Source organism: Mandrillus leucophaeus, unplaced genomic scaffold (assembly GCF_000951045.1).
Source record: "Mandrillus leucophaeus isolate KB7577 unplaced genomic scaffold, Mleu.le_1.0 Scaffold308, whole genome shotgun sequence".
Classification (NCBI taxonomy): domain Eukaryota; kingdom Metazoa; phylum Chordata; class Mammalia; order Primates; family Cercopithecidae; genus Mandrillus; species Mandrillus leucophaeus.
The window spans coordinates 1,098,492-1,124,896 of NW_012103232.1; the positions used below are offsets into that span (position 1 = coordinate 1,098,492).

Consider the following 26,405-nt stretch of genomic DNA (forward strand, 5'->3'; position numbering starts at 1 on the left):
TCTAGAGAAGGTAAAATGCATTTTAATAGTCTGAAGTGCCATGAGGTGTCTGCATAGCACTGCAGCCTGGGTGAGGGAGGACAGGGCCATCATACGAAGTAGGCGGCCAGGGCTGACATCTTGTCCTTGGGCCGTCTGGGGTTGGGCTTCCCAGGGGGCCTCCTGGCCCGGCCCCGCCCTCGACCCTGCCTTCTCCCTGGCCCGCCGCGGTGCATGGGGTGGCAGGAGGCCGCATGCTTCAGCTCCACCAGCTCCTGGAAGACGGGGTCACAGAAGACACAGCCCATGTGCTGCGTCTCGTCGCCCGGGAGTGGGGACTTGGCCTTGTTGAAGTCCACGTCAAGCAAGGCGGCCTCACAGACACTGCAGGTGTCGGCGGACACCCGCACACGGTGGGCGTTCTCGAAGCAGTGCGCTACCACGCTGCACTTGTTGCAGGCCACCTTCCACTTGGGGCCCGAGGTGGGGTCCAGCACCAGCACGCCGCTCTCGCATTCCACGCACTGGCCGATACCCAACATGCTCAGCGAGTGCTGGCAGGAGGGGTGCGTACACTCGTTGCAGCCCATGCCTGGTGGGAGAGGGGAGCCCCGTAAAGGCATGCCCACTATGCCCACCTGCCCTCTGTGGCCTGCTCCCAGTGCCTCAAGCTCCTAGATCCTTTGTCCCAGCAGAAGGAACTCTTCTTGGCCTCGCTCTTGAGGACAGCCTCGCTCATGCTTTGGCTCCTGGTTGCCAGTACCCCTGTTTTTTGCTTATCTGAAACCTTCTCAACTTTCAAGGCCCCTTGCTGGCGCCATCCCAGTGGGTTTCTGTCGACTCCATCCCCGCTTTGCTTTGCTGCCACAGCTCGTTACTGGTAATGCCACATGACCCTCGTGTCACTGGGCCACATGGGACTACCCTGTCAGCTGCTCTGGAGGCAGGAGGAGAGCGGGCATGGGGTCTCACTTTCCCAGAAGCATGGGTGCAGACTGAGGCCTGAGGGGGCTCTCTGCAGAGCACATGGTGAACGTGGGCAGACACCTCACTCCTGCTGGTTCCTGGTCCGGCTTGGTGCTCTCTGTCCTGCCTGCCTGGACACATGCACTCCCTCCTCCAGTAATGAGGATCAGGATGAGGATGGAGGACAGTGGTGGATGCTGACTGGGGGTGCCTGCTCACCGGGTGGGTCCCCCGACTGTTCCATCCTTTTGCTCACTCAGCTCCAGAGGGAGCACTGCACACCTGTGCCCAGGTCCTGAGGGTGGACTAGGGTTGCCTGCTCAATTCTGACACAGAGAGGGGGTGGCAGCATTGCCTGAGGCCTGACCAGTGCCCCAGCTACATCCAGGGTCTCTCGTCTCAGTGCCAATGAGTGCAGGAAAGGCCAGGGTAAGGGGTCCCCTCAGAGTCTATCCTGGTGCAAGGCAGCGGTTGGCACTGAACAGAGACTGCTGTTACCCATGGGCAGGAGGGAGCGGCCGCACTCACCTTTCTTCATGTCTCGGAAGGGTGGGTGGTTGTAGCAGTAGGGGCACAGTGGGTAGCTCTTGCCCCGAGAGCCTGATGACCACAGGACCAGCTCGAAGTCATCCAGAGGGCAGCGGAGCTCCTTGTAGAGCTTGATGGTGCCATTCTGGGGCAGTGTGTAGGTCTCATCGCAGTGTGAGCAGTGCAGGCGGCTTGGCTTGGCCTGCGGCAATGCCAGGCAGGGGGCTTGAGGGTCACTGGGGCCACCACCTGGCCTCCACCCCCACTCCTCTCATAATACAAAATATGTAACCTGTCATGCAGAACCCGTGACACACTGCCAGGCAAGGAGCATGAGTCTCTGGCCCTTGCTCCATGCGTGCAGATAAAGGCAGTTCTAAAATCTCTGTGCGTACGTTAATGCCCATGATGGCAAATGGCATGGTGTTCGGGAAAAACGAACCACGTGTGTTTGTGTGGCCTAATGGCTGTGTGTTCTAGGGGACATGGGGACACTGGATATTTTTTGGCAAGGCTGCTTTATGCTCATTCTTCTGTGACAACCAGGACAAAGAACATGATTCCTGCATGACCAGCGATAAAGCTGAGGCCTACAGGGGTGAGGAAGCTTGCCTGAGTTAGTGTTCCCTGCACCTACCTGGATGTACTTCATGAAGCGGTGGCACTTCCCACAGCGTGAGAGGGGCTTGCCTGTGGCCGCCAGCGGCGAGAAAGACACCTCCATTAACTCATCCATGCCTGCGGGCAAGCAGAGTGCAGGAGTCATCTCCCTCCCAGCCTCCAGCAGAAGGCTCCGAGTATGAAAGGGTCCCTATAGGTAGTGGTTTCTACTGCCCCGTGTGTCAGGGGCGCATGCTCCTGACCGTGTATGGTGTTCCTGCACCTGCTCTTTCAACCCAGCCAGGAGGTGTCACTGCCCTCGCCTATGGAGCCCAGATCTGGGAGCTGGTCCCATGTGGGGACCTAGGTCCCCAGGTATTGGTAGCACTGACAGAGACACCCCGCTGGTGAGGGGCAGGCCGGAGGCAGACTCTACCGGCAATGGAGTCGACAAAGTAGTGGAACTTCCTCTTGAACACATCCAGGGTGTGGCCCAGGACCTGGCGGTAGTCGGCCTTGCCCTGGGCGATCAGGTTCAGCTGCTTCTCCACTGCACTGCGGATGGTGGGGAGCACCAGCTCTGCATCTGCAAGCGGGCAGGGGGCAGATGTTGCCCTGAGCACTCACACCCAGGGCCATGCCACCCCCTCCCAGGCAGGGCTACTGCCCTGTTCACCTCTCCCGCTCTGGCCCATCCTCCTGGCCTCTGCCCTGCCCACCAGTCCAAGGCCTCAGATGGTACCAGGCTGGCTCTTATGACCCCAGACCTTTCCTGATTTTCCACCTGGAAATCTCAGGCAGAGTGGCCAGGGACGTCCTGTGGCTAGAACCACATCACAAATGAGCTCCAGGCCGCCCTCGGGCCAGTTCTGTGTTCTTCCCTCTCCCCTTGGCCCCTGGGGAACCTCCAGGGAACAGTGCTGAGGCACCTTTGCCTCCCCTTTTGGTTCCCTCACACGTCTGTTCAGCCTTCAAACACACTGAGCTCCTGCTCTGGGCAGGTCCTGGGGGTATTGAGGGAGTGTGTGTGGGGCTGGGGGATCACTGCAGGGCAGGGGCCTGTCTGGAGCGGGCAGCAGAGCCGACGCCCAGGGAGAAGTCAGGGAGCTTCTGTGGGCCCTGGAGGCAGGACTGAGGAACTCACCAATCTTGTAGTAGCCGTGCACCAGGACGATGCCGAGGTTGGTGGGCTTGAGCCGGCGCCCGCTCTCCACGGTGACGTAGTTGCGCTGGCAGATGTTGTTGATATGCACAGGGATGCTGGCATCTGTGCCTGCAATGTACAAGGCCCCAGGGTTCCTGGCCTGCCTTGGACATGCCCCATTGAACCACGTGCTGTAGCACCTGTCACGGGGCTGCTGGTGCTCAGGCCCTCTCACTGCTTCTGGGCCACAGGAGGGAGGGCTGTGCCCTGAGCACCCCCTGCACTGTGCTGGGCACCAACTGCGTGCATTTCATGTTCTGCCTTGAGAACACAAAGGCAGCCCTCCCTGCACGGGGTGCCTACTCCTGCTTTGCGGCAGAGACGACAGGCTCAGAGGTTAAGGAACTCTCCGAGGTCACAGCGCTTATTCTGTGCCTGGTAAATGTGACTTCTATGGCTTCTCCTGCCTGGATCCTGTGGCACCCACCTGCTCCTGGAGCCAGAGCCCCATTCCACCAGAACACGGAGGTGCTTACAAGCTCACTGCAGAGCTGCCCTCCCCTAAACCTGGACAGTTCTGCCCACTTCCTGTTTCCCACCTCCTCCCTCTCTGCGATGCCCGTCACGATCCCCAGGGCAGGCTCCCAGTCCCCAGGATTCCACTCTCTCACCCAGAGGAACTCTCCTGGCAGAGGAGCGCAGCAGAGGCTGAGGCGTTCTGACTATGGCAGGTGCCAGTCAGAGGGGCTGAAAGGAGGCTCAGGCTCCCCACAAGCTCACCAGCATGGGCAGGTGACACACACCTTCCCAAAGTAGCTCAGAGAGAATCTCACATGGGAAGAAACTGGCCTTCAGGGGCTAGGGAGCCTGCTGAGGGCCCATGGCTCTTGGCACGAGGCCAGTTCTGCACCAGGTGTGGCAGGCTGTGGGTGGTGTGTGCCGTTACCACCCCAAGTCTGCCAGGCGCCATGACGCGTGGTGTGGGCTCCTCTGCAGTGGCTCTGGTCAGGCCCTTTTTACACACTCCTGGGGGCTCAGTCACAGGGCCACCCTGACCACTCTCCTGTTGCGAAGGTAACACCAGAGCCCTTTTCACTGTCACAAAATTGTATTGCTGATTGGGTCTGGCTCACTGGCTAGCACAGGGCTGCCAGGAGCCAGTGCCCCATCAATGGGAGAGGGCAGAGGACGCAGGGGAGCAGAGCCCACACTCCAGAGTGGGTTGAGGGCTATTTCAGGACCCTGGCAAGTGTCCTGGACCCGAGAGGAGCAAGTCCAGAGCTCTGCTCTCCCGCCAAGGTCGCCATGGTCACCAGGACCCCAGCCTGGGGAGAGACACTCCCTGAGAGTCCACCTGCTGGAGCAGAGCCTGGACACAGTGGCTGTGACATCCCACAGGCCTCCAGAGCCCGTCAGCCAGGGCAGTGCCACAGGGAACAGGCAGTGCCCAGCAGCACGAGCACCACCTGGGGAGAAGGCTCCAGCAGTGAGGCTGGCCCCCAGCATGTGAGACATCACTCACAGCCCCAGGCCTGGGGACTTGTCAGGCCACCTCTCCTATGAGGAGTGTGCACTGGTGACTACACTTTTGCTTTGATAAACTCCCCTGGGCTGCCCGTTTTTGCATGGAAACTTCCTGGTCACCCTTTGGGGAGCCCTGTCCCTGGGACAGGCATTTCTGTTCTCTCCCAGGGAAGCAGCTCCTGTTAGACCTCATTTCCCTGTCACCTGATTTCAGGACAGACCAGGTTGGCTGTGTGGACTCAGGAGACTGCCAATATGATTTCTATGAGTCACTTGGCATCTGGGCCAGTCTTCAGCCTTGTGGGCGTTAGTCGGTGTGTGCACATCCCACAGTGCACGAGGGCACATCTGGGCCTTCACAGGGAAGGCCAGGTCCTGAATGCAGGCCTCGGGAGGGGATGCCAGCTGTGGACCTGCCTGGCTGGCCACACACTGGGTCACCAGTTTCCAGACACCAGCCTGTGGACAGGTGCTGGGCTGGGCGCACAGGGGTGGCGGGGCAGCTTTGTAAGAAGACTCGAAGCCTGAGTACTGGAGTCGGAGCCAGCTCTGGGGCCTGGGCAGGCACACCCACCGATGCCATGCTTCTCCATGAGCGTGATGAGCTCAGCCTCTGTCAGGTAGTCGGGCGGGCTCGTCTGCTTCTCCAGCATCTTCACCTCGCCCACAGGGAAGGTGTCACCCCGCTGGCAAGTGGGCAGGCTCTCCTCCAAGGGCACGCTCTGCCAGGGCATGATCTCCGTGAAGCCTGGAGAGACATGCGCCGCCACTCAGGGTCCCCAGCCTGGGTGGCCCGGGCCTCAGACCCTGGGCCTCCCATCCCCAGACACGATGTAGAATGTTTGTTTTGTCTGCCCGTGAAGGCGGGGAGGAAAGCTGGGCCCGCGGTGTGACCTGGGGAGAGGACGGTCTTCCCGGAGCAGGTGAAGAGCTCGGGCCCGATCCTGAAGGAGATGGTGCTCTGCAGGTACTTGCAGTCATGGCTGACCGTGGCGATGAAGTGTCTGGTGATGTACTCATAGAGCCGCCACGCATCACCCCCTGCAATAGGCCAGGGCTAGTCAGTTGGGAGCCAGCTGGGGGCTCTGGCTGTGAGGAGCCCCAAGTACTCTTGCTCGAGCAGTGACGTCCTGCTTACAGAGCCGCCGTGTGGGACACGCTGCAAATCCCGGGGAAGGAGGAAAGAAAATGTGCAGGAAGGCCGGGCGCGGTGGCTCAGGCCCACTTGCCTCTGGGAGGCTAAAGTGGATGGATCACTTGAGGTCAGGAGTTTGAGATCAGCCTGGCCAACATGGTGAAACCCCGTCTCTACTAAAAATACAAAGAAATTAGCTGGGTGTGGTGGTGGGCGCCTGTAATCCCAGCTACTCAGGGGGCTGAGGCAGGGTGAACTGCTTGAACCTGGGAGGCAGAAGTTGCAGTGAGCCGAGATCGGGCCACTGCACTCCAGCCTGGGTGACAGAGCAAGACTTTGTCTCAAAAAAAGAAAAAAAAAAAAAGAAAGAAAATGCAGAGGAAGGGAACACAAGCCTCCATACCTCAGTGGTTCCTTTCTGGCTGCAGCTCCCACTACCCTGCCCGACCTCCTGCCCCTGCTTCTGGTGCCAGGCGTTGGCCTGTCCTTCCACTGTCTCGTGACATGACACCATTGCTTCAAACTCAGACTGTCCACAAGTGACCCCTGTCTCGACCTGCATTGCTTTTCCTTCCTCATTTGCCTTCTCCTGGCACTCAGACCACGGGTACCACCTTAGGCCAGCTGGGAGGTAGGAGGTGCACCACCCCCTCCCCCACACCACCACTCTCTGCCTTGGTTTCATTCATGTCCCCGTGGTGTCTGCCCCCTCGCCTCCCTGCAACAGCACCTGCTGCCACCTCTTCACTCCTGTCCTGGCCCCACAGTAATGGAGTTCATCTTCCAGGTGGCCCCCCATCCCCACAGCCAGGGCAGGCAGAGGCTAAAGGTGCCCCCACATTGCCAACAGGGCCTGCAACCTTCACTGTCACAGGTCGCCTTTCCCTCCCTGGAAGCACGCCACGTATGGGGTGAGAGCGGTACCTAATTCGGCCTCTGTGGCAGACTTCATGGGGGTGATGGGGGGATGGTCGCCAGCGTCGTGGCCTTTCCTCGGGCGGTTGATACCTTCTGCTAACAACCGCTTCACCTGAGGGAGAGAAGACAGAGCAGAGTCTGCGGCAGGGCTCGGCTGCCTGCCTAGGTTTGGCTGAAGTACCAGACCTGGTCCCAAGGCCTCAGTGACACAGACACATGCCGGGGCCGGCCTGGCTCTACTCACCGTGTCGGCCCAGTAGGGGTGGTTGGCCTGCTGCCGCAGAGAGCCCTTCAGGTCAAAGTTCTCAGGGTAGTGGGTGGTCTCTGTCCGTGGGTAGCTGATGTAGCCTTGCGTGTAGAGCCGCTCGGCCGTCTGCATGGCGTGCTGCGGCCCCATGCCTGCAAGAGACAGGAGGCTCTCAGAGGGCCAGGTATGTGGGGACGGCCAGGTGCCTGCCCTGGCCTATGCACTGTGGCCTATGGACACAGTGGCTGTGACACCCCACAGGCCTCCAGAGTCCGTCAGCCAGGGCAGTGCCACAGGGAACAGGCAGTGCCCAGCAGCGCGAGCACCCCCTGGGGAGAAGGCTCTGGCAGTGAGGCTGGCCCCCAGCATGTGAGACATCACTCACAGCCCCAGGCCTGGGGACTTGTGAGGCCACCTCTCCTATGAGGAGTGTGCACTGGTGACTACACTTTTGCTTTGATAAACTCCCCTGGGCTGCCCGTTTTTGCCGTTTGGGCTCCCCCATTGTGGCCGGCCCCTCCTGGAGGGCGAGGGTGGCTCTGAGCAGGCATGGCTGGAGTGCAGAACTGCTGGCCGGGTGGACACCTGTGCCACACAGCCTTGTCTGAGGCTGAATCCTACACCCAGGATGGGCCTGATGGGAAACGCCACTCACTCTACCCCACAGTGCATCCTCACGGGGCTCATGGCCATGGGGATGAGACACGGCCTTCAGAGCACCACTCCCCATGCACTGGCCACGGAGCCATAACCATGCCTCAGGGCTGGCTGATGACAGAGCTCCACGCAGCCCCATTTTGAGCCCCTGGGCGTTTTTGTCCTCACAGCACTTTGGGGCCACCGAGAGGGGCTCATCCTGCTACTCCCTGACCGGCAGAGGCTGGCGCTTAGCTAGCAACCACACCCAGCACTGCTGCCCTCTGAGGACGCTGGAGCCACCACTCTGAGAGGACACTGCCAATAGTTCCCTGTGGGGGGAGGCACCAATGCCTAGGGGCTGACAGCTGCCAGAGACCACCAGCTTTCCAGACACCCTCCTTGCTACCAAGGAGAAAAGGCTGAGGAGATGAGGCTGAGGGGCAATGTTCACACCAGTTCCTTCAAGGTGACATCTGGCTGGAGCCTCTCCCCTCACCAGGGATAGCTGCTCAGGGACCCGGGATGTCCCCTCAGGTGGTGACCAACTTTACCACCTTTACAACCTAAGGAGAAGTGAAATCCTCATGAGGCTCAGATCCCCTCGAAGCCTCGGGCACCACGCTGCATCCCTGGGCGCTCGCTGCTCCAGGGTGAACCTGCCTCCATGAACCTGCCTCAAGATGCCTTCTGGCAACTTGAGAGAAATATCCCTACATACCCAGAGAAGAGCTGGCCACCCGCAGCATCTCCACGGTGTTCAGGGCCAGGGGCCTCTGCTTGGCCTTTTCTTTCCTGCTTGTGGCCTCCACCTGGAAGACATGACAGTCAATGATTTGGAGGAGGATGAAGACACTACCATAGAGGGAATCAAGATGTGTGGACGAAGGGGCTGGTTTCATTCATTTGGTCTCCCTGTTTCTCCAACTCATTCTTCCTAACAGTCTAAAGACTTGATTGAGTATTTATTCAGGGCCAGGAAGGGAAAAAGAATGAAAATTATTTAAAAAAAAAAATTTTGGCTGGGCGCTCACGCCTGTAATCCCAGCACTTTGGGAGGCTGAGGTGGGCGGATCACCTGAGGTCAGGAGTTTGAGACCAGCCTGACCAAGATGGTGAAACCCTGTCTCTACTAAAAATACAAAAATTAGCTTGTATTTTATGTACAAACTAATGTACAGGCATGGTGGAACGTGCCTGTAATCCAAGCTACTCGTGAGGCTGAGGCAGGAGAACTGCTTGAACCCAGGAGGTGAAGGTTGCAGTGAGCTGAGACCACACTATTGTACTCCAGCCTGGGTGACAGAGCAAAACTCCATCTGAAAACAAACAAACAAACCAACCTTTTTTTTTTTTTTTTTTTTAAGAGACAGGGTCCTGCTCTGTCACCCAGGCTGGAGTGCAGTGGCACCATCAGAGCTTACTGTAGCCTTGAACTCCTAGGTCAAGCGATCCTCCTGTCTCAGCCTCCTGAGTAGCTGAAACCACAGGCACACACCCATCATGTCTGACCAATTTTTTTTTTCAATTTCTTGTACAGACAGGGTCTTGCTATGTTGCCTAGGCTAGTCTTAAATAAACTCCTGGCCTCAAGTAATCCTCTCGCCTCAGCTTCTCAAAGTGCTAGATTACAGGCATGTGCCACCATGTCCGGCTACTTTTTAAATTATTTTTTTTAGAGACAGGGTCTCCCTGTGTTGTCTAGTCTGGTCTCAAACTCCTGGCCACAAGTGATTGAATATTCTTTTCTGGAGAATTTTCTAGTGAGAGAAAACCTGGAAGATTGAGGAGTCAGAAGGGCTGCAGATGGAAATCCTACAGAAGCCGGCATCCGCCAAGCTACAGGGATGGCAAGTGGGGCCCGTCCCAGGGGAACTGCCACTCCTTGCTGTGGGGAAGGCTGCTGCCTGCACCTGCTAGTATTGCTACCTCTTCTGCTTTTTCAAGAGAAGCTGGAAGGCAGAATTTTCGTACGGAATCTCATAATTTTTAAGTGCTGGTAACTATTCTGGAATTTGTGTAAACACCATACAGGTTAGTGGAGTGTATCCGTGAGCTGTGCTTGGTTGGGGTCCTACCACTCTCTACCTCTGCTGAACACTTGTTGGAAGAGACAACTCTTTGTTTTGCCTGTGGCAAAAACAATCCAAACAACTCAACCCCAGGCCCTTGCCCTTGTCGATCCCAAGTAGGCTGGTCATGGCAATGCCTTCTGCATTCCAGACCGACAGATGTGGGTGGTAACACAGAGGCCAGTTGTTACGTGCAGCAGTGAAGCTGGGCTCCCTGGCATGAGGCCTGGAGGTGGTAACAGTGTCTTTGCAGGAATGTGATCAATGCTGACAGCCTGGAGCAGCTTTAGAAGTCTCAGATGCCTGAGACGATGGCATGGCAGGCAACAGGGCACTCAAGGAACGTCGGAGAAGGACAAGGAGAAGGTGGCTAAGTAGGCCAGGCTGTGTTTCAATGGATCTGGTAGCTGTCACACCTGTGGCATGTTTACTTCAATAGCCACAGATGTGGCCCCACCTGTGCAGCCCAGTCACCTCGCCCTTTTCCTAACAGCCAAGCAGCATGTCCTTTCAATTCATGGAAACCCTGAGTAAGAAACACAATCCCATAAAAACATGCAAGCTGATTGAAATTGGAATTCCAAGCCTATCCCCTGCTAGCTGTGACCTTGGACAAGTTCATCAATTTGCACGCAGGTCCCTCAACAGTTGTTAGCTTGAATCTCTCTGTGAGATGGAGTCCTGCCACACAGAGGTAATGTCTAGTGGGTCACACGGAAAGGGGAGAGTGGAAGGGGTCTGACAAGGTCACAGGCGTGGACAGTGCTTGGTATGGAGTGGGCATGCAGTACACTGTGGCTATTGCATCGGGCAGAAATATCTTAGGAGTATATGGGGGAGTAACCTTTCGGCTTTCCAAAAAGATGTCTGTGTTTTAGAAAGGGGGAGGAAGACATGGCCTAGGATCACAGGCTGTTCCTCCAGCAGGAGGCATCCAAGGGCCACCCTCACCCAAGGCAACTGTGGTAGGTGTGGGTGGAGCAGGCGCACCTGGGCTTCCTTCTCCAGCTTTGTCATGTTTAAAAACATCTGTGCAATCTCCCGGTCAAACACTCTTACTCGGTCCCAGTCCAAAAGGAGAGATCTGTCTTTGTCAGTGTTAACCTGCAGGAAAAAGCATAAAGGGTGAACGCACAAGAAAAAGTCTCCAGGTGAACCCAACGCCAGGAAGAACCAGGACAGATGAAGCTGTTCCTTGTCTGGGAGCAAAACAGCCCTGGCTCTAATGGCTCACAGCTGCACCTGTTCAGGTGGGCAGATACGCAAGCTGACATCTGGCCCTCTCCACCCCGTGCCCTGAAACCAGGCAGTCAGTCTCAGGAAGGCAGCCCGAAGCTGAGGCTGATGTGTCCTTAAGAAGCACATGAGCCCCTAATTCTCACACCACCCCTGCCTATCCCCAGTGCCTGGCCAGTGGTAGGTATGGCCACCACCGGGGTCCCAAGCCAGAGCAGCTCCAAGACAGGGTCTCACTGTGTTGCTAGGCTGGAGTGCGGTGGCACCATCGTAGCTCACTGTAGCCCTGGACTCCCAGCCTCAAGCAATCCTTTTGCCTCAGCCTCCCAGGCTGTTGGGATTACAGACATCAGTGACTGTGCCTAGCTGTATTAAGTCTTACAGTGAGCTTCCGTGGAGGTTTTTATTTGAAGAAAGGGTTCCAGGAATTTTAAAAAGTTTGAAAGTCAATGGCCTCAGTCCAGTGCTTGGACCTGACCACTGCAGCCACTGTGATTCATGTGGGGTGACCTCACCCTGCACTGCCAGAGCTGAACTCGTTCCCCCTTATCCAGATTCAGCACATACAGGCCCAGTCTCTTCCCACTATCCCCATGAAGGCTGGGGTCCCTCAGCCCTGGGCACCACAGACCACTTCCAGGTATACCTGTCCACGCTTCTGCCCTCAGCCTGGGGCCTGCCAGCTGATGATGATTGAAGACTCTCAGAATCCGTGCCCCAAACCCAGAAAGCCCCAGCATGCATAGAGAAAGGCAAGGAACCTTGGCCTGCAGCACCCAGTAGGTCTCTGGTTTGAAGGACTGGATTTTATCATGTCTCTCCACGCAGAATCCCAGGGTTGGAGTCTGACATGGCCCAAAGGAGATGAGAGAGCTGTCTAAATCACCGTATTTCCCCTGGAAATATTTAGTCTGAAACCTGGAGGGAGTGGACAGAAAGGTATTTTGGTCACTGATTCACTCAAGACACTATTATGGCCACCCATGTGAGTCCAGCCCAAGGCCAGGGGTGGTGCGTGAGGGAGGTGGCACCAGGTGGTGTCCCCGCTTAGAAGTCAGTGGGAGCAGAGTGGGCATAGCCTTAGGAAGGATTCATGTGTGTATATGGGTGACAGAGCCAGTGAGAGAGTAGACAGAGGTTTCTACTGTCTCAGGCCAGGGAGCCTTCTATTCTATCTACCGCACACTCTCCTCAGGACCCCCAAAGCACGGACAAACACACTTTATCGAGCAGGGCATAGGTGATCTCTGTCAGCTAAATAAACAGTTTTCTTTAGGTCTTTTTGGTTTTTGTAGAGACAGGGTCTTGCTGTGTTGCCCAGCAGGAATGCATTAATGGGGATTCACAGATCATTGCAGCCTTGAACTCCTGGGCTCAAGTGATCCTCCCACGTCAGCCTCCCAAGTAACTGGGACTACAGGCTCACGCCACCACACCCAGCTAATTAAAACAAAATGCTTGGACAGGCACAGTGGCTCATATCTGTAATCCCAGCACTTTGGGAGGCTGAGGCAGGCGGATCACCTGAGGTCAGGAGTTTGAGACCAGCCTGGCCAACATGATGAAACCCCATCTCTACTGAAAGTATAAAAATTAGCCAGGAGTGGTGGCGCACGCCTGTAATCCCAGCTAGTCGGGAGGCTGAGGCATCAGAATCACTTGATTGCAGGAGGCAGAGGTCACAGTGAGCCGAGATTGTGCCACTGCACTCCAGCCTGGGTGACAGAGTGAGACTCTGTCTCGAAAAACAAACAAACAAAAAAATAAATTTTTGTTTAGCCTGGGCGCAGTGGCTCTCATCTGTAATTCCAGCACTTTGGGAGGCCAAGGTGGGCGGATTGCTTGAGCTCAGGAGTTTGAGACCAGCCTGGGCAATACAGTGAAACCCTGTCTCTACAAAATACACAAAAATTAGCCAGGCATAGTGGTGCATACCTGTAGCACCTGTAGTGGAAGGCTCAGGTAGGAGGATCTCTTGAGCCTGGGAGGCAGAGGTTGCAGTGAGCTGAGATTGTGCCACTGCATTCCAGCCTAGGCAACAGAGCAAGACTCTGTCTCAAAAAAATAATTTTTTTTTTTTGTAGAGATGGGGTCTTGTTATGCTGCCCAGGCTGGTCTCAAACTGCCAACTTCAAGCAATCCTCCCATCCTGGCCTCTCAAAGTGCAGGGATTACAGGTGTGAGCCACTGTGCCCGGCCTTCTTCAGGGTTGGTGAAATCCCCTGTTGCTCATCCTGGCTCTGGGAGGCCTAGGGGCTCCTGAGGGGGACCAGTAGAGGCAGGTCTCTGGCTGAGGGAGAGTGAGGGTGTGCCCAGGACTCCGTGGTTGTGGCCAGCACCTGGTGAATGCACAGCCGATTCGCAGGTCCAGTTCCTGGCGAGCATCCACTGAGAGCGCCTCGTTGTGGTCAGGCTCGCCCAGGCAGGCCATGGCATTACAGATGTCTGTGTCTGTGATGGAGCTAAACCTGGCCCGGAACACGGTCTTCTCACCACCATAGGCCTTGTTCATGACGGGCAGAACAGCATCAAGAACCTGGGGGTGGGGAGTGGCCAGCTGTGACCCACCTCCCAGATCCCTGCCACAGCTCCCCACCCCACTGTGAAGCCTGGCTCCTTCCAGCAAAGAACACGTGTGCTCAGCCCCCTCTCCTGCCCCTGTCAGACCCTCCTCTATCCCCCTGGCTTTCCAGAAGCCCTGAGCACTCCATACCACCCCACCGCATGGCTTCCTTTACTCCCATCTAGAAACATATTCGAACACTCCCTTCTTACTCCCGCCCTCTCTCTTCTAATCCTCTGCTTTCATCCCCACCAAATCAGGAAATGCTACTGCCAAGTACATGAGGGACCTCTTAGTCCCCAGACCCATCCCACATGACCCGATTCCCTGCCTTCTAGGAGGGAGGGCTTGGAGGGGTGGGTGGAAATTTTAAGAGGCTGAAGAAAAGACAGGGAAGGAGAAAAGAATGAAGGGGAAAGGAAATGGGCAAGAGCAGGAAGGTCACGGGTGGTCCCAGCTTGTGGTGGGGGCAGCTCGGGCTAAAGCACAGCAGGGGTCCTGGAGCCGAGACTCACTAGGAAGGCCGTGCAGTGGGACTAGGGTCGCCGCCGGAGCCTGGCCACGCAGCTTCCTTACTGGGAATAAGTGGCTTCATTTCTGAAGGGAGAAAGCCCCATGAGCTGCCCCCATTCTCCACTCCCAGATGCAAAGGCCCCCAGGGAGGAGCCGCCCTGCAGGGGAGGAGGGAATCTGGGAAGAGACAGAGTGTGATCGCATTTGCTGAGGGTGCTGTACTGCAACGCCAGGTGCCTGAGCTCTGTCTCACTGACCAGCTCTTAAGCCACAAGCGACAGCTGGGGGTACAGGAGCACAGGGGCGACCCATAGGGAACAACAGCCTGAAGGGCACCAAGTGAGACCAGCAGGCATGGCCACTGTGAGGGCACCATGGCCAGGGCAAGCATGGGGCATGGGGTGTGCACAGGGAGCTGCCACCTGCTTCTCTGCAGGGCTCCCGGGGTTGGCTGGAGGCGGGAGGCATCCTGGGTGGGGCAGGAGATGAGCAGAGCGAGGCCTGCAAAAGGAGCTCAGTGCTGAGGTCGGGAATCAGCCAGCATCAACCCAAGGTCCCTGAGAAGTCACGCTGGACACAGGATGCTGAACACCAAGCTGCCCCATGACAGTCCCATTCTGAAACCTGGAACCACCCAATTTCGCCCCTCCTATGTTCACTCATACTGTGTGGCCCCAGCAAGCAGAGGCACAACTGACCACCTTTAATACAGCCTATGCAGTTAAAAATATCTATAGAATTTCAAAATAAAGGGAGGGGAGAGGTGTTTTTAAACCAGTACAGTTTACTCCCTCCTTTGGCCCCAGGAATGGTGTGACTGCTGTTGTCAGTCTGGGGCTGGCGTCAGAAAGGCCAAAAGTGAGGACCAAACTGAGCCTCATACTCACCTCAAAGCAGATGTTCTCCCCCTCCTTGTCGCAGTCCAGCCACAGCACGATGTAGTCGCAGCCTCTGCCCTCCACCTGCCACACAGCACACGTTCACATGCACCTGCTGCAGACCCAGCCCATGCCACCTGCCCCGTGCTCCCATCCAGGACAGGGCTTGGTCCCAGGCCCTGAACCTCAGCTAGGAGGACTGGTACCTGGGCTCAGGTAGGAGGACTGGTAGCTGGCTGTGGTGAGGCTGGCTCAGCCAACAGAAAACAATTGAGTTTATGATTGATGTTTTTTGGACCCAAAAAAAAAAAAAAAAAGTGTAAGTGCAACATGATCTTAAACCCCAAAACTGCCCAGAAAAAGAGTTCCAATGAAATAACCCTAAATGATAACAGCAGTTGTCTTGGCTAATATGATTATGAATAATTTTTTTTGTCTTTCTACTTATCTGCACTTTCTAATTTTCCATAATCTGTATGAATTTGTTTTAAAATTAAGGGGAAAAAACCCCCAGCCAAACAAGCTATTTTTTTTTTTTTTTTTGAGACGGAGTCTTGCTCTGTCGCTCAGGCTGGAGCATAGTGGCGCGATCTCGGTTCACTGCAAGCTCCGCCTCCCTGGGTCATGCCATTCTCCTGCCTCAGCCTCCCCAGTAGCTGGGACTACAGGCGCCCGCCACCACACCTGGCTAATTTTTTGTATTTTTAGTGGAGATGGGGTTTCACCGTGTTAGCCAGAATGGTCTCGATCTCCTGACCTCGTGATCCGCCCGCCTCGGCCTCCCAAAGTGCTGGGATTACAGGCGTGAGCCACTGCGCCCGGCCCAAACAAGCTATTTTAAAAGCAGAAGGCCTGCTCTCCAGGACTGAGGGTTGGCAATGGCAACTGCCTTGTGTGTTGGGGGTGCCTGCAGGTGCCTCATGGGCCAGCAGGGGGCACTCACAGAAAGAGCTAGCAAAGGCCCCCCTGTCCAAGGGGGATTAGGACTCACGCAAGGGTGGGCAAGGACAGCTGTGGAGGGTGGGGAGCCCGGGTGTGCTCATGCCCAGGCCAGCCCCACGCACCTGCAGGAACTTCACCATGTTCAGCTTGGGGTTAGCTTCTTTCTTCTCCGTGGGAGCTTGGCTGAACAGTTCTGCGGGGTCGACTTTGTCCCATTTGTTGTATTTTCCTACAAACCAGTCACAGTGACATTGAGTCACACCTCACAGTTCACAGGGGCTCAACCTCCGAGACCATCATAACCCCAGGATGATGTTGGTTTCAACCCACAAATGAGGAGGGGAAAGCTTGGAGAACAATTTGCCCAGGGTCATCATGATGATCAGAGGCAGAGCCAGGATGTGGGTTCAGGCCTTTGGTAACCCTCTTCCCTCCAGCCTCCTTTCTGCTCGGCTGCTGAGCTGACACCACACTCCGGCCAACCACAGGAGCCAAGCAAGCTCTCCGGGGGCTGCCGCTCTGGCCTCACTTCTGGGACTTTCCCTGTGGCTGGGAGCATCATTCCTGGGCTGGCTCTCTTTGCTTGAGCACTGGACCCCACCACTGGTGTCTTCATTGACACTTCCAACCTGAGTTTCTGGAACTCCATCCTTCCACCCAGCACTCTGTGGGGGCACACATGTGCGCAGTCATTCCTGTTAAAGGACCCATCTTTTTGAGCCTCATGCCCAGCACATTCACCTACTCATCTACAGAGGCCCAGTTCTTGCATGCTCAGCTGTCTGGCTTTCTTTTAGGCCCATTTCTTTTTTTTCTGAGACAGGGGTCTCGCTCTGTCATCCAGGATGAAGTACAGTGATATGATCATGGCTAACTGCAGTCTCGACCTCCCAGCCTCAATCCATCTTCCCACCTCAGCCTCCCAAGACTACACCATGTTGGCTGATTTAAAAAGATTTTTTTTTTTTTTTTTTGTAGAGACAGGGGTCTCACTATGTTGTCCAGACTGGTCTTGAACTCCTGGGCTCAAGCGATCCTCCTAGGCCCCATTGCTTGCATCCTGGGAGAATGGGGTCAGACAGAGCCAAATTCAAATCCCAGCTCCCCACCTGCCAGCTGGAGATAAAACTTGGGGTCCAAATGCTCAGCCACAGAACTCAGTCACCATCATTGTCATCACTGTCATCAATGAGCAGCAAGAACAAGGGCTGAGGCTTTGCCGTGTGCTCTGCTGAGTGCCGAGTGTCCTGCCCTCACTGTCACACTGAATCCTTACAGTCTTGGGAAGCAGATGGCATTGCTGTGAGACCCATTTCACTACGAGAAGTGTAAACTCACAGAGGCTGTCAGTGCCCTTGTCTCCAGCCAGTGAGCCGGCAGAGCAGGGGGAAGAGCCTGGATCAGACTCTTGCCAACCACACGGCCCCACACCTACACCCAGCAGGTCACTAATACCAGCACTTCCAAGGTAATTGATAACAGTAACAATATAGGAATGACAACGACCAAATGACCGACAGACGATGGTCAACTCGGCAACAGCAGTAGGCTTCTCTCAAATGCCTGCACAGGTCAAGCCCTTCCTAAGATAGGTGCCGCCACTTTGTCTACATAGGACTGTGCACAGGGAATGCAGTGACTAGGAGGTGCTGCTATGATGGGGACCCAGGGCTGAGCTCCAGAGCCTGGGTTCTGGGCACCGCACCCAGGAACCCTCTCATCACCACTCCATGATCTGCTGGCCTGATGACTCATGGAGTTGGGACAAACTTCCCTGCCTAGAGGAATCTCCTGGCTTCAACTGGACCCTGGCCAGCGCCACGCAGAACTCCCTTCTGTAGAATGGAGGGTAGAGGGGCTTACCCAGGAAATCCAGGGTCATCACGTGACCACAGACAGACGTCATCTTGAAGCGCACTGGCTGGCCAGCAAAGGTCCCAGTGTACTCGTGGACTGAACAGGCCCCGTTCAGCCCTTTATGTGAGGACAGGCTCCCTGGGGATGAGGAAGCACAAAGTGACTGGCTGCTTCAGCTGAGCTGAAGACACTGTGGAGACCCCGGCCTGGATGCCACCTCCCAGAGGGCCAGAGTCCTTCCTCAGAGTGGTGAGTGACAGCATTCCGCAGACTGCTGAGGGTAATTGGGCACTAAGAGATGGGATGGCACTCAGGGAAAATAGCATCTGCCAACAACCTAGCACAGAGCACTCTTGATGCAGAGCCCCAGGCTGCCAGGAGCCAGGGGCAGGCAGGCAGGGGTGGGCTCTTCCTCTATTTATGTTTTCACTCTTCAATTTCATTTTTGCCTCACTTCATTGAAACGTTATTCATCATTTACTAAAATGGGACTCTAGATCTACTCTAGGTTACCAGGGACCTTCTAATTATTGAATTCTCACCCTCTCCACTGACCACACTCAGCCGTACTTTCTCAGGTTCTGGGCACCGGGCACCGGGCACCACTTTTGGGGCCTCCTGTCCTCTGCGGACCATGCCTTCTCAGCTGAATGAGGTCTCTTCCCCCTTCAACTGCTGGAGCCAGGGGAGGTCAGGTAGGTGCCTGTCATTTCTGGGTACCCAGCATCCAAACTCTTCCTATTTGGAGGGAATTCAAAGATGGGGGGAAACAGCACCCTACCAACCACCCCAGTGGCCAGAGTTGGGGGTGAGTGGCAGACATTCCCTCTCCAGTTCCCTGGTGTCTCAGTAGTGTCTGTGGCCACAGCTCAGTCCATTGGCTACTCTGGAGTGACGTGAGGTCCACAGGACAGTGGGAGTATCCAGGGGTGACGATGCCTGGGGCATAGCCTCATCAGACCTCAACTGGGGTGTGGTCCTGGCTGTGTCTCCTTCCTTCCAGGGCTGGTTTCTGCTACCTGTACCTAACAGCCCTGCCAGGCCCGGCATGTGGACAATGACTGTCCTTCCACTTCGTTGTAAGCTGTGCCTTGTGCCTTCTGGGAACCTCAGCTTTGGCACACTGCCAGGAATGGAAGCAAATGCACCCCACTGTGACATACTGAGATGCTTCATTACCACCTGCTGGCCGAACCAATCTACCCCAGCCAGGGTGGAGTCACATTAGGAAAAAGAAATGTCCTGTAACACATAAACGGCCGTGCTTACAGACCAAAGCAAGAAAGCATGCGCAGGGCTGGTCTCTCCTACCTCTAGAGAGGATTTTGGCAATCGACTGTGCCAAGGACGGCTTTTCGGCAACCATGAGCACAGTCTTCATCTTGTCTCAGCCCTTTACGCTCCAGTTTCGGGGCAGTGGCAGTGAAAAAGTTTAGACTCCACTCTTCTGCAGCACAGCACTATTATCAATGCTGACCCCTAAAGAGAAGAAAAGACACTCAGGATAGCAATGCTGTCAAAAGAACCTATACTACTACAAGGAAACTCACTTTAACAAAGAAAAAACAAGACCAACCTCAGTCAAGAAGAAGAAAAATTAGGGAATTAGGGACACTTGAAGACATCTGAGATAAAAAAACAAAAACAAAAACAAAACTACCAGGTCAACTGAAGTGGCTGAGATGATCCTGGGAATCTGGCTCCTTAGGTCCACTTGATTCCTAAATCCATGCTAGGAAGATGCCGGGACCTGGGGATCTCCAGTGATGGGTCAGGCCAGGTGGATGCCTGGCCCTCCTCTCTGGACTGGCTCTTCCACCTACAGGTGGACTCACCCGGAGAGAGGAACCATCATGGCCGAGAGCAGCACCACCCCCTCAGCTAAGCACTTGGATGCCCCAGGACACTTTACAAAATGCAGATGTCCAGGCTGGGCTCCCCAGGTCCTTCTGATCCATGATGGGCCTGAGACCCTCTGGCTAGTCGGTCCAGCACCAAGCAGACATCAGGGCTCTGTCACATCTATCTCCCACCTATTCCACTCCACCTTTTGCTTTGCAGGCCATGCTCTGGCCAAATTAAATCAAATATCATCATTTAAGCAAACACTCACTTGAAGCCTCTGTGCCTGTGCTCCCCCGCCTGAGAGAAAGCTCCACCAGGCCTGGAGGGTGCAGCTGGACGGCCCACAGGCCCAGCTCAAGTCTCCCAACACCACTGGCAGGATAAGTCAGCCCTCCTGTGCTCATGGTTCTTGGGCTAGGTCACCATTCCAACCCACTCACATTATGCCATCATCAGCGACTACCTCACCCCCGAAATAGGACATGATGGGCTTTGTTCTGAATCACTGTTGGTCTTTGCAACAGCTTTCTGTGCCTGACACATGACATTCAATACCTGCTAGTCAAGTAAAAGAAAACCACATGAACCCTTTTTGTTTTTTCAATCATTATAAATGTAGCACTGATGTTTATAAACATAGCATTGTATTAAAAAAAGAAAAAAAGACTTGTATTGAGACAACTGGGAAACCTGCTGGGAAAAAAGATAAAGTTAGACTCCTGTTTCCTAACTCCCACTAAAACCGATTCCAGATCTAGCAAAGGTTTGAGTAGAAACAATGAAACCAGAAAAATATTAGGAAAAACATGTGCTTTTAAAATAAATCTCATGAGCCGGGTGTGGTAGCACATGCCTATAGTGTCAGCCACTCAGGAGGCTGAGGCAAGAGGATCGCTTGCTTGAGGCCAGGAGTTCAAGGCTGTTGTGTGCCATGACTACACCTGCAGATAGAACAGCCACTTCACTGCAGCCTAGGTGACAGCAAGACCCTGTCTCAAAAAAATAAAAGCAAAATAAAATAATCTCCGCATGAAGAAAAACAACCACCTAGATGGGCACGGTGGCTCACGCCTGTAATCCCGGCACTTTGGGAGGCCGAGGCGGGCGGATTACTTGAAGTCAGGAATTTCAAACCAGCCTGGCCAACATGGCAAAACCCCGTCTCTAATAAAAATACAAAAATTAGCCAGATGTGGTGGTGGGTGCCTGTAATCCCAGCTACTTGAGAGGCTGAGGCATGAGAATTGCTTGAACTCAGGAAGCGGAGGTTGCAGTGAGCCGAGATCATGCCATTGCACTCCAGCCTGTGCAGCAGAGTGAGACTCCATCTCAAAAAAGAAAAAAAAAGAAAAAAAAAAAAAACAACCACCACGTAAATACCTTTGTGATATCACATCATGTCCAACAACACTCACGGAAGAAACTCAGAACTATAATGAGCTTGTGCTTATCATATAGGGAGAGACTCAAAGTTGTTGCACACACAGCAGACAAGGGTGTGGGGAAATTAAATGGGAACAACCTCTATGTGTAGCAATTCAGCGATCTGTCTCAAAGTACAAGTGCACATCCCAGCAATTCCACTCCTCGGAATGAACGTAATAGTCCGGTTATTTATTGAGCACCTACTACATGCTTGGCCTAGTCCAGGATGCAGGGAACACAGTACAAAGCAACACCAGGTCCTGCCCTCCCAGAACGCGTGCTGTAGTATGGGAGCAGGGGAGGGACAGGGCAGGGCTGGGTGACACCTAGGAGAAGAGTCCAGGCAGGAGCAGGGAAGGTGAGGTCCTTGGGGAGGAGATGGTTAGGCACAGCGACTCGTGGGGCTGAGGGAGGGAGCAGGGGTGTAGAATGTGGGTCTGCTCTAGGGTGCTGGGAGGCAGCAGAGGGTTTGCATAGGTGTGGGATAATCTGACTTCAAGTGTTAAAGGGACATCTCTGGCTGCCACATAGAAGAGGATGACTGGGCCCTGGGTAGCAGTGGTGGAGGCTGCGAGGGAAGTCAGAGTCTAGACAGACCTAGGATGGGAGGGACATGGGAGAGGGAGGGGAAGGTGAGTCAAGAATGATCTGAGGCAGGGGCTGGGCATGGGCTCACACCTGCCATGGGCTCACATCTGTAATCCTAGTGCTTTGGGAGGCCAAGGCAAGAGGACCACTTGAGGCCAGGAGTTTGAGAAGAGCCTGGTTAACACAGTGAGACCTCGTCTTTACAGAAAAGCAAAAGGGACAACCCATGGCTTTGGGCTAGGCATGACAGGAAGGGACTGGCAGTCTGAAGTGAGACTTCAGGTGTGTTAAATGTGACCTGCCCATTGGACAGCCTGGGTGGCCTGGAGGAGGTGGCAGCAATGTGGAAGAAGCCTAGGCTGGGGGTCGGGAGATGAGGAGCTAGCAGGGTGAGTCAGGAGGGGTAGGGTCCCGAAAGCCACTGGAAAGAAACAGGAATTACAGAGGGGCCTGAGGTTGGCATGCTGACCCAGGGAGGGCAAGGGCTGTGAGACAGGTGGAGAGTGAAGTCACCCGGTGAGAGTTACAGGAGTCAGTGGTGGGCCCTGGCAAAACTGTCCATGTGGACTCTGAGTCCCCAGGAAGCAGGACAGGGCAGCGCTGGAGTGGACTCAGGCTGGGCATGGTGGTGCCCGTGATGAACCACATCACTGGGGAGTTCTCTGCAGCATTATCAATCATGATAAAAGATTAGAAACAAGCTGATGTCTGTCAACAGGGAGGTGGTTAAATAAAAGCATGGTATTCTCTGGCCGGGCGTGGTGGCTCACGCCTGTAATGCCAGCACTTTGCGAGGCCAAGGTGGGAGGATCACCAGGTCAGGAGATGGAGACCACCCTGACTAACACGGTGAAACCCCATCTCTACTAAAAATACAAAAAATTAGCTGGGCTCCATGGCAGGCGCCTGTAGTCCCAGCTACTCAGGAGGCTGAGGCAGGAGAATGGCGTGAACCCAGGAGGCGGAGCTTGCAGTGAGCCAAGATTGCGCCACTGCCCTCCAGCCTGGGTGACTGAGTGAGACTCTGTCTCAAAAAAAAAAAAAAAAAAAAAGCATGGCATTCTCTACAGTGGAGCATCTCGCAGCATTAGAAAGGAAAGCATCTGCTTGGTACACACTAACGTGGATCCGATCACTGAGATAAATCATGCTAAGAAAGCTGGGCACGTAACGATGTGTAAAGAGCACTGCCATCTGTGATCACACATATGTGTGCACACGTGTGCATTTGATTATGAAGAGGCAATATGTCTGGATAGAACATAAAACAAACAGTCCAAGCAGTCACCTGGAGTGGGTGTTAGGGCCTGGAGGTCAGGGCTGGGGAGGCCTCCTCACCACATTCTCTTTTGTACCTTTTACATTTAGCACCTGGACACAAGTGACTGAGGAACAAGAACTAAGACAGGGGACTTTAAAATAAAATAAAACCAGAAGAATAAAGGAGGGTTGGGAAGGGCATTGTTCAGAAAGGATGCCAAAGGAACCTCCTTCACTAAAGGGGCTTCTGCTGCTTGTCATGCTGTGCGGGGGAAGAAGTCTGAGGTGGGCCTTGGGCTGTCAACCTTGTCCCCCACTTAAGAGATCACAGGACCACAGTGAAATCAGTAAGCTTGACCAGAAAGCTGCCCCAAATAAAATGACAATTTGCTTTTTTCCTCAAAATAAGTAAGTGGATGCTTCCCCTAAATACACAACCATCCCAGAGTGAGAGCCGAGGCCTTGAGGAATGATGGCACTGTCTGCAGATGTGCTCTCTGGCCCATGACAGCTCCAACTGCATCTTCCACAGCTCTGCTGCACACCCACCTTTCCTCCCCATGTGCCAGCAGGCTTCGGCCTAGGCCACTTTTCCCCCTTAGTCTACTTGCTCTGACCCCTGCCCCTCCCCCTCCTGAAGACTGCATCTGGCCTCAGCCCTCTATCTATCCCACAATTGTCCCTCCCCCTCCTGAAGACTGCATCTGGCGTCAGCAGTCCGTCTCTCCCACAATTGTCCCTCCCCCTCCTGAAGACTGCATCTGGTGTCAGCAGTCTGTCTCTCCCACAATTGTCAGGTTCATTGCCATATTTCTGGCACCCAGCACGCATTAAATGCCTGCTGAGTGAACAAATGAACAACCAAGGTGGTTGTGACTGGCCTCTGCTCTCTGTTCTGGGGAAGTTTTGATTCTACCAAAATCAGAGGCTCAGAAGTGAGGTTTAAAAGAGACCTAGGTACTCCCCTTCCCTCACCCTGGGAAGCCAGAGGCCAAAAGGGAAAACTCGCAGCAGAGGCAGATTGTTCTGTGAGGGTGTAAGTTTCCCATCTCTTCCAAAGTAGGAAGTTTTGTCTTAAAATGTTTCCTCAGATTTTCTCATGTCTATGCCACAGAGTAGCCAGCAATTATGTATGACATAACCAGGACACACCAGGGATCAGGCAGTCCTGCCAGCATCCTAGACAGGGACTGTGGGGTCAGAGAGACCAGATCTCCAGTGGCTGGACTTGGTTGTTCTAGAACCCGTGCCCCAAGCCTGATCCTGCCCTGCCTCTGTGAGCATTCTGATGGAACAGCAGCCCAGCTATGCTTCCCTGTAGCACTCACCACTACACCTGGTACAGCCTCCATCTACTTATTTGGCTTGTCTTACAGCTTCTAGAATGTAAGTAAGCAGCACGAGAACAGGGGTTTTGCTTTCTTCATTCTCATGGTAAACAGATGGTGAGCAAATACTTTGGGAGGCTGAGGCAGGTGGATCACCTGAGGTCAGCAGTTCAAGACCAGCCTGGCCAACATGGTGAAGCCTGGTCTCTACTAAAAATACAAAAATTAGCTGGGGGTGGTGGCGCGTGCCTATAATCCCAGCTACCCAGGTGGCTGAGGCAGGAGAATCACTTGAACCCAGGGGGCAGAGGTTGCAGTGAGCCGAGATGGCGCCACTGCACTCCAGCCTGGGCGACAGAGTGAGACTCAGTCTGAAACAAAACAAACACAAAAAAAGAAACAAGCAGATGTGGCTTGGGAGTAGGCCTAGCAGTGGTCTGAAGAGCATTAAAATTCCTAGGATTTACCACCTCAGTAACTTTACCAAATACTTCTAGAATCAGGAAAAGAGGGAAACAACCATTTATTTATTTACTTATTTTTTGAGACGGAGTCTGGCTCTGTCGCCCAGGCTGGAGTGCAGTGGCCGGATCTCAGCTCACTGCAAGCTCCGCCTCCCGGGTTTACGCCATTCTCCTGCCTCAGCCTCCCGAGTAGCTGGGACTACAGGCGCCCACCACCGCGCCTGGCTAATTTTTTGTATATTTTAGTAGAGGCGGGGTTTCACTGTGTTAGCCAGGATGGTCTCGATCTCCTGCCCTCGTGATCCGCCCGTCTCGGCCTCCCAAAGTGCTGGGATTACAAGCTCGAGCCACCGCGCCCGGCAACAACCATTTCTTAAGCTCCTCCTTTGTACTAGGCACACCATAGTTACAAACACTATTCAATCTTGCCAACAACCCCATAAGGCAGGTGTTGTAATTTTTTAAAACCGTGAGTAAATGGAGGTTCAGAACAATTCACACTAGTGTCAGGTGACCTTGGCAAAGGAATCCCAGGACTGGCTAGCCATCAAGACCAAGTTAGGCTGGTCTCTCAGGTCCTGTTTCCAAAGTTGAGAAGATAAAAAGGCAAGACGAGGAACATCTTACCTTTCACTTCGCGAGAAATTATTGCCCCTGGATTCCAGCTAATTCGTTCACAAAAGTACCCCACTTCATTTTCAGATAACAGGTCAGAGAACCTGGGTGCCCTCAAAACCCAGCCAGGGCCTAGGGGGCGGCGAGTGGAAGCTGCCTGGGCGTGTACCGCACCAATCTGGGCCCCGGTGGCTGCACAGCCTCCCTGAGCCTCAGTTTCCCTACCTGTGAGACTGGGACAGCAGACCTCACCTCAAATTGCTGTGGGAGGGTTCGGAAAACAAAAGTATTAACCACAGCGCCTGCTCCCTGCAGGCACAGGGCGGGCCCATCTCCACCTTCCTGAACCCCTACAGCAAGCCCCGCGGGAGAGGATCACCCCCGCCAGGGAAGAGGCAACAAGAATGCAGAGCCCGGCCCGGGCCCTCTCCCGAGCTCGCGGGTCCTCCGCCGGCCAATGTTGAGGAAACAAGCCAGAAAAAGGCCTGCGCTTCCCGCCTTTTTGAGCCGCCCGGCGAGGGGCCCACAGCCTGCCGCTCACCTGCAGCTACACCTCGCATCCAGCTCCGGTCCTTGCTCCCGGGGCGGCCACCGGCAACCCCCACTTCCGGGTCCAGTCGCTTCTGGCGTCCCCGCGTCCGGTGTGCCAGCGTCTGCCCTCCGGCTTCGGCGGGTCGGCGTTCTTAGGTTCCGTGGCTCACAGATTCCGGGAGCACCCCAGGAAGCGGCACTTCCACGCCGCGGACCGCAGGGGTCCCCAAGCCCTGCACCCAGATTCTTCCCCCCGACAGAGAGACAATCACGACAATTATCATTACAATGATTATGAAAACTGGCATGAAAACATCTATGCTGTTAATAATTAAAATAATAAAAATGTACCGATGTGTGTATAGCAAGCTTCTTTCGATGCTGTAAAAAAATCTGTGGAATGAATGAATGATCTGTGTAAAACATATCTGGAAGACGAATTCTAAAATTAAGTTATTTATTTATTGATTGATTTATTTATTTTGAGACAGAGTTTTACTCTTGTTGCCCAGGCTGGAGTGCAGTGGTGTGATCTCGGTTCACTGCAACCTCCGCCTCCGGGGTTCAAGCAATTCACCTGCCTCAGCCTCCTCAGTAGCTGGGATTACAGG

The 26,405-nt window shown here is 54.6% G+C and overlaps 1 protein-coding gene across 3 annotated transcripts; it reads right to left on the reverse strand.

The window, feature by feature from the left end:
• On the reverse strand, positions 1-25,918 carry TOP3B (topoisomerase (DNA) III beta). Of its 3 annotated transcripts, none has more exons than XM_011987348.1 (18): positions 25,805-25,918; positions 19,050-19,210; positions 17,745-17,876; positions 16,004-16,110; positions 14,949-15,023; positions 13,325-13,521; positions 11,747-11,903; positions 10,740-10,853; positions 8,399-8,489; positions 7,039-7,193; positions 6,801-6,906; positions 5,636-5,782; positions 5,316-5,489; positions 3,218-3,346; positions 2,510-2,659; positions 2,111-2,211; positions 1,474-1,675; positions 1-571 (listed from the first exon to the last, which is right to left on the reverse strand). In XM_011987348.1, the coding sequence occupies exons 2-18, from the start codon at positions 19,117-19,119 to the stop codon at positions 90-92; spliced, it is 2,589 nt and encodes an 862-aa protein (XP_011842738.1). In that variant the 5' UTR covers positions 19,120-19,210; positions 25,805-25,918; the 3' UTR covers positions 1-89. The 3 variants fall into 3 exon arrangements, with proteins under 3 accessions (XP_011842738.1, XP_011842736.1, XP_011842737.1); XM_011987346.1 differs by having other exon boundaries at positions 19,050-19,217; XM_011987347.1 differs by having other exon boundaries at positions 19,050-19,217; positions 25,489-25,918.
• Between the last annotated feature and the right edge of the window lie 487 nt (positions 25,919-26,405).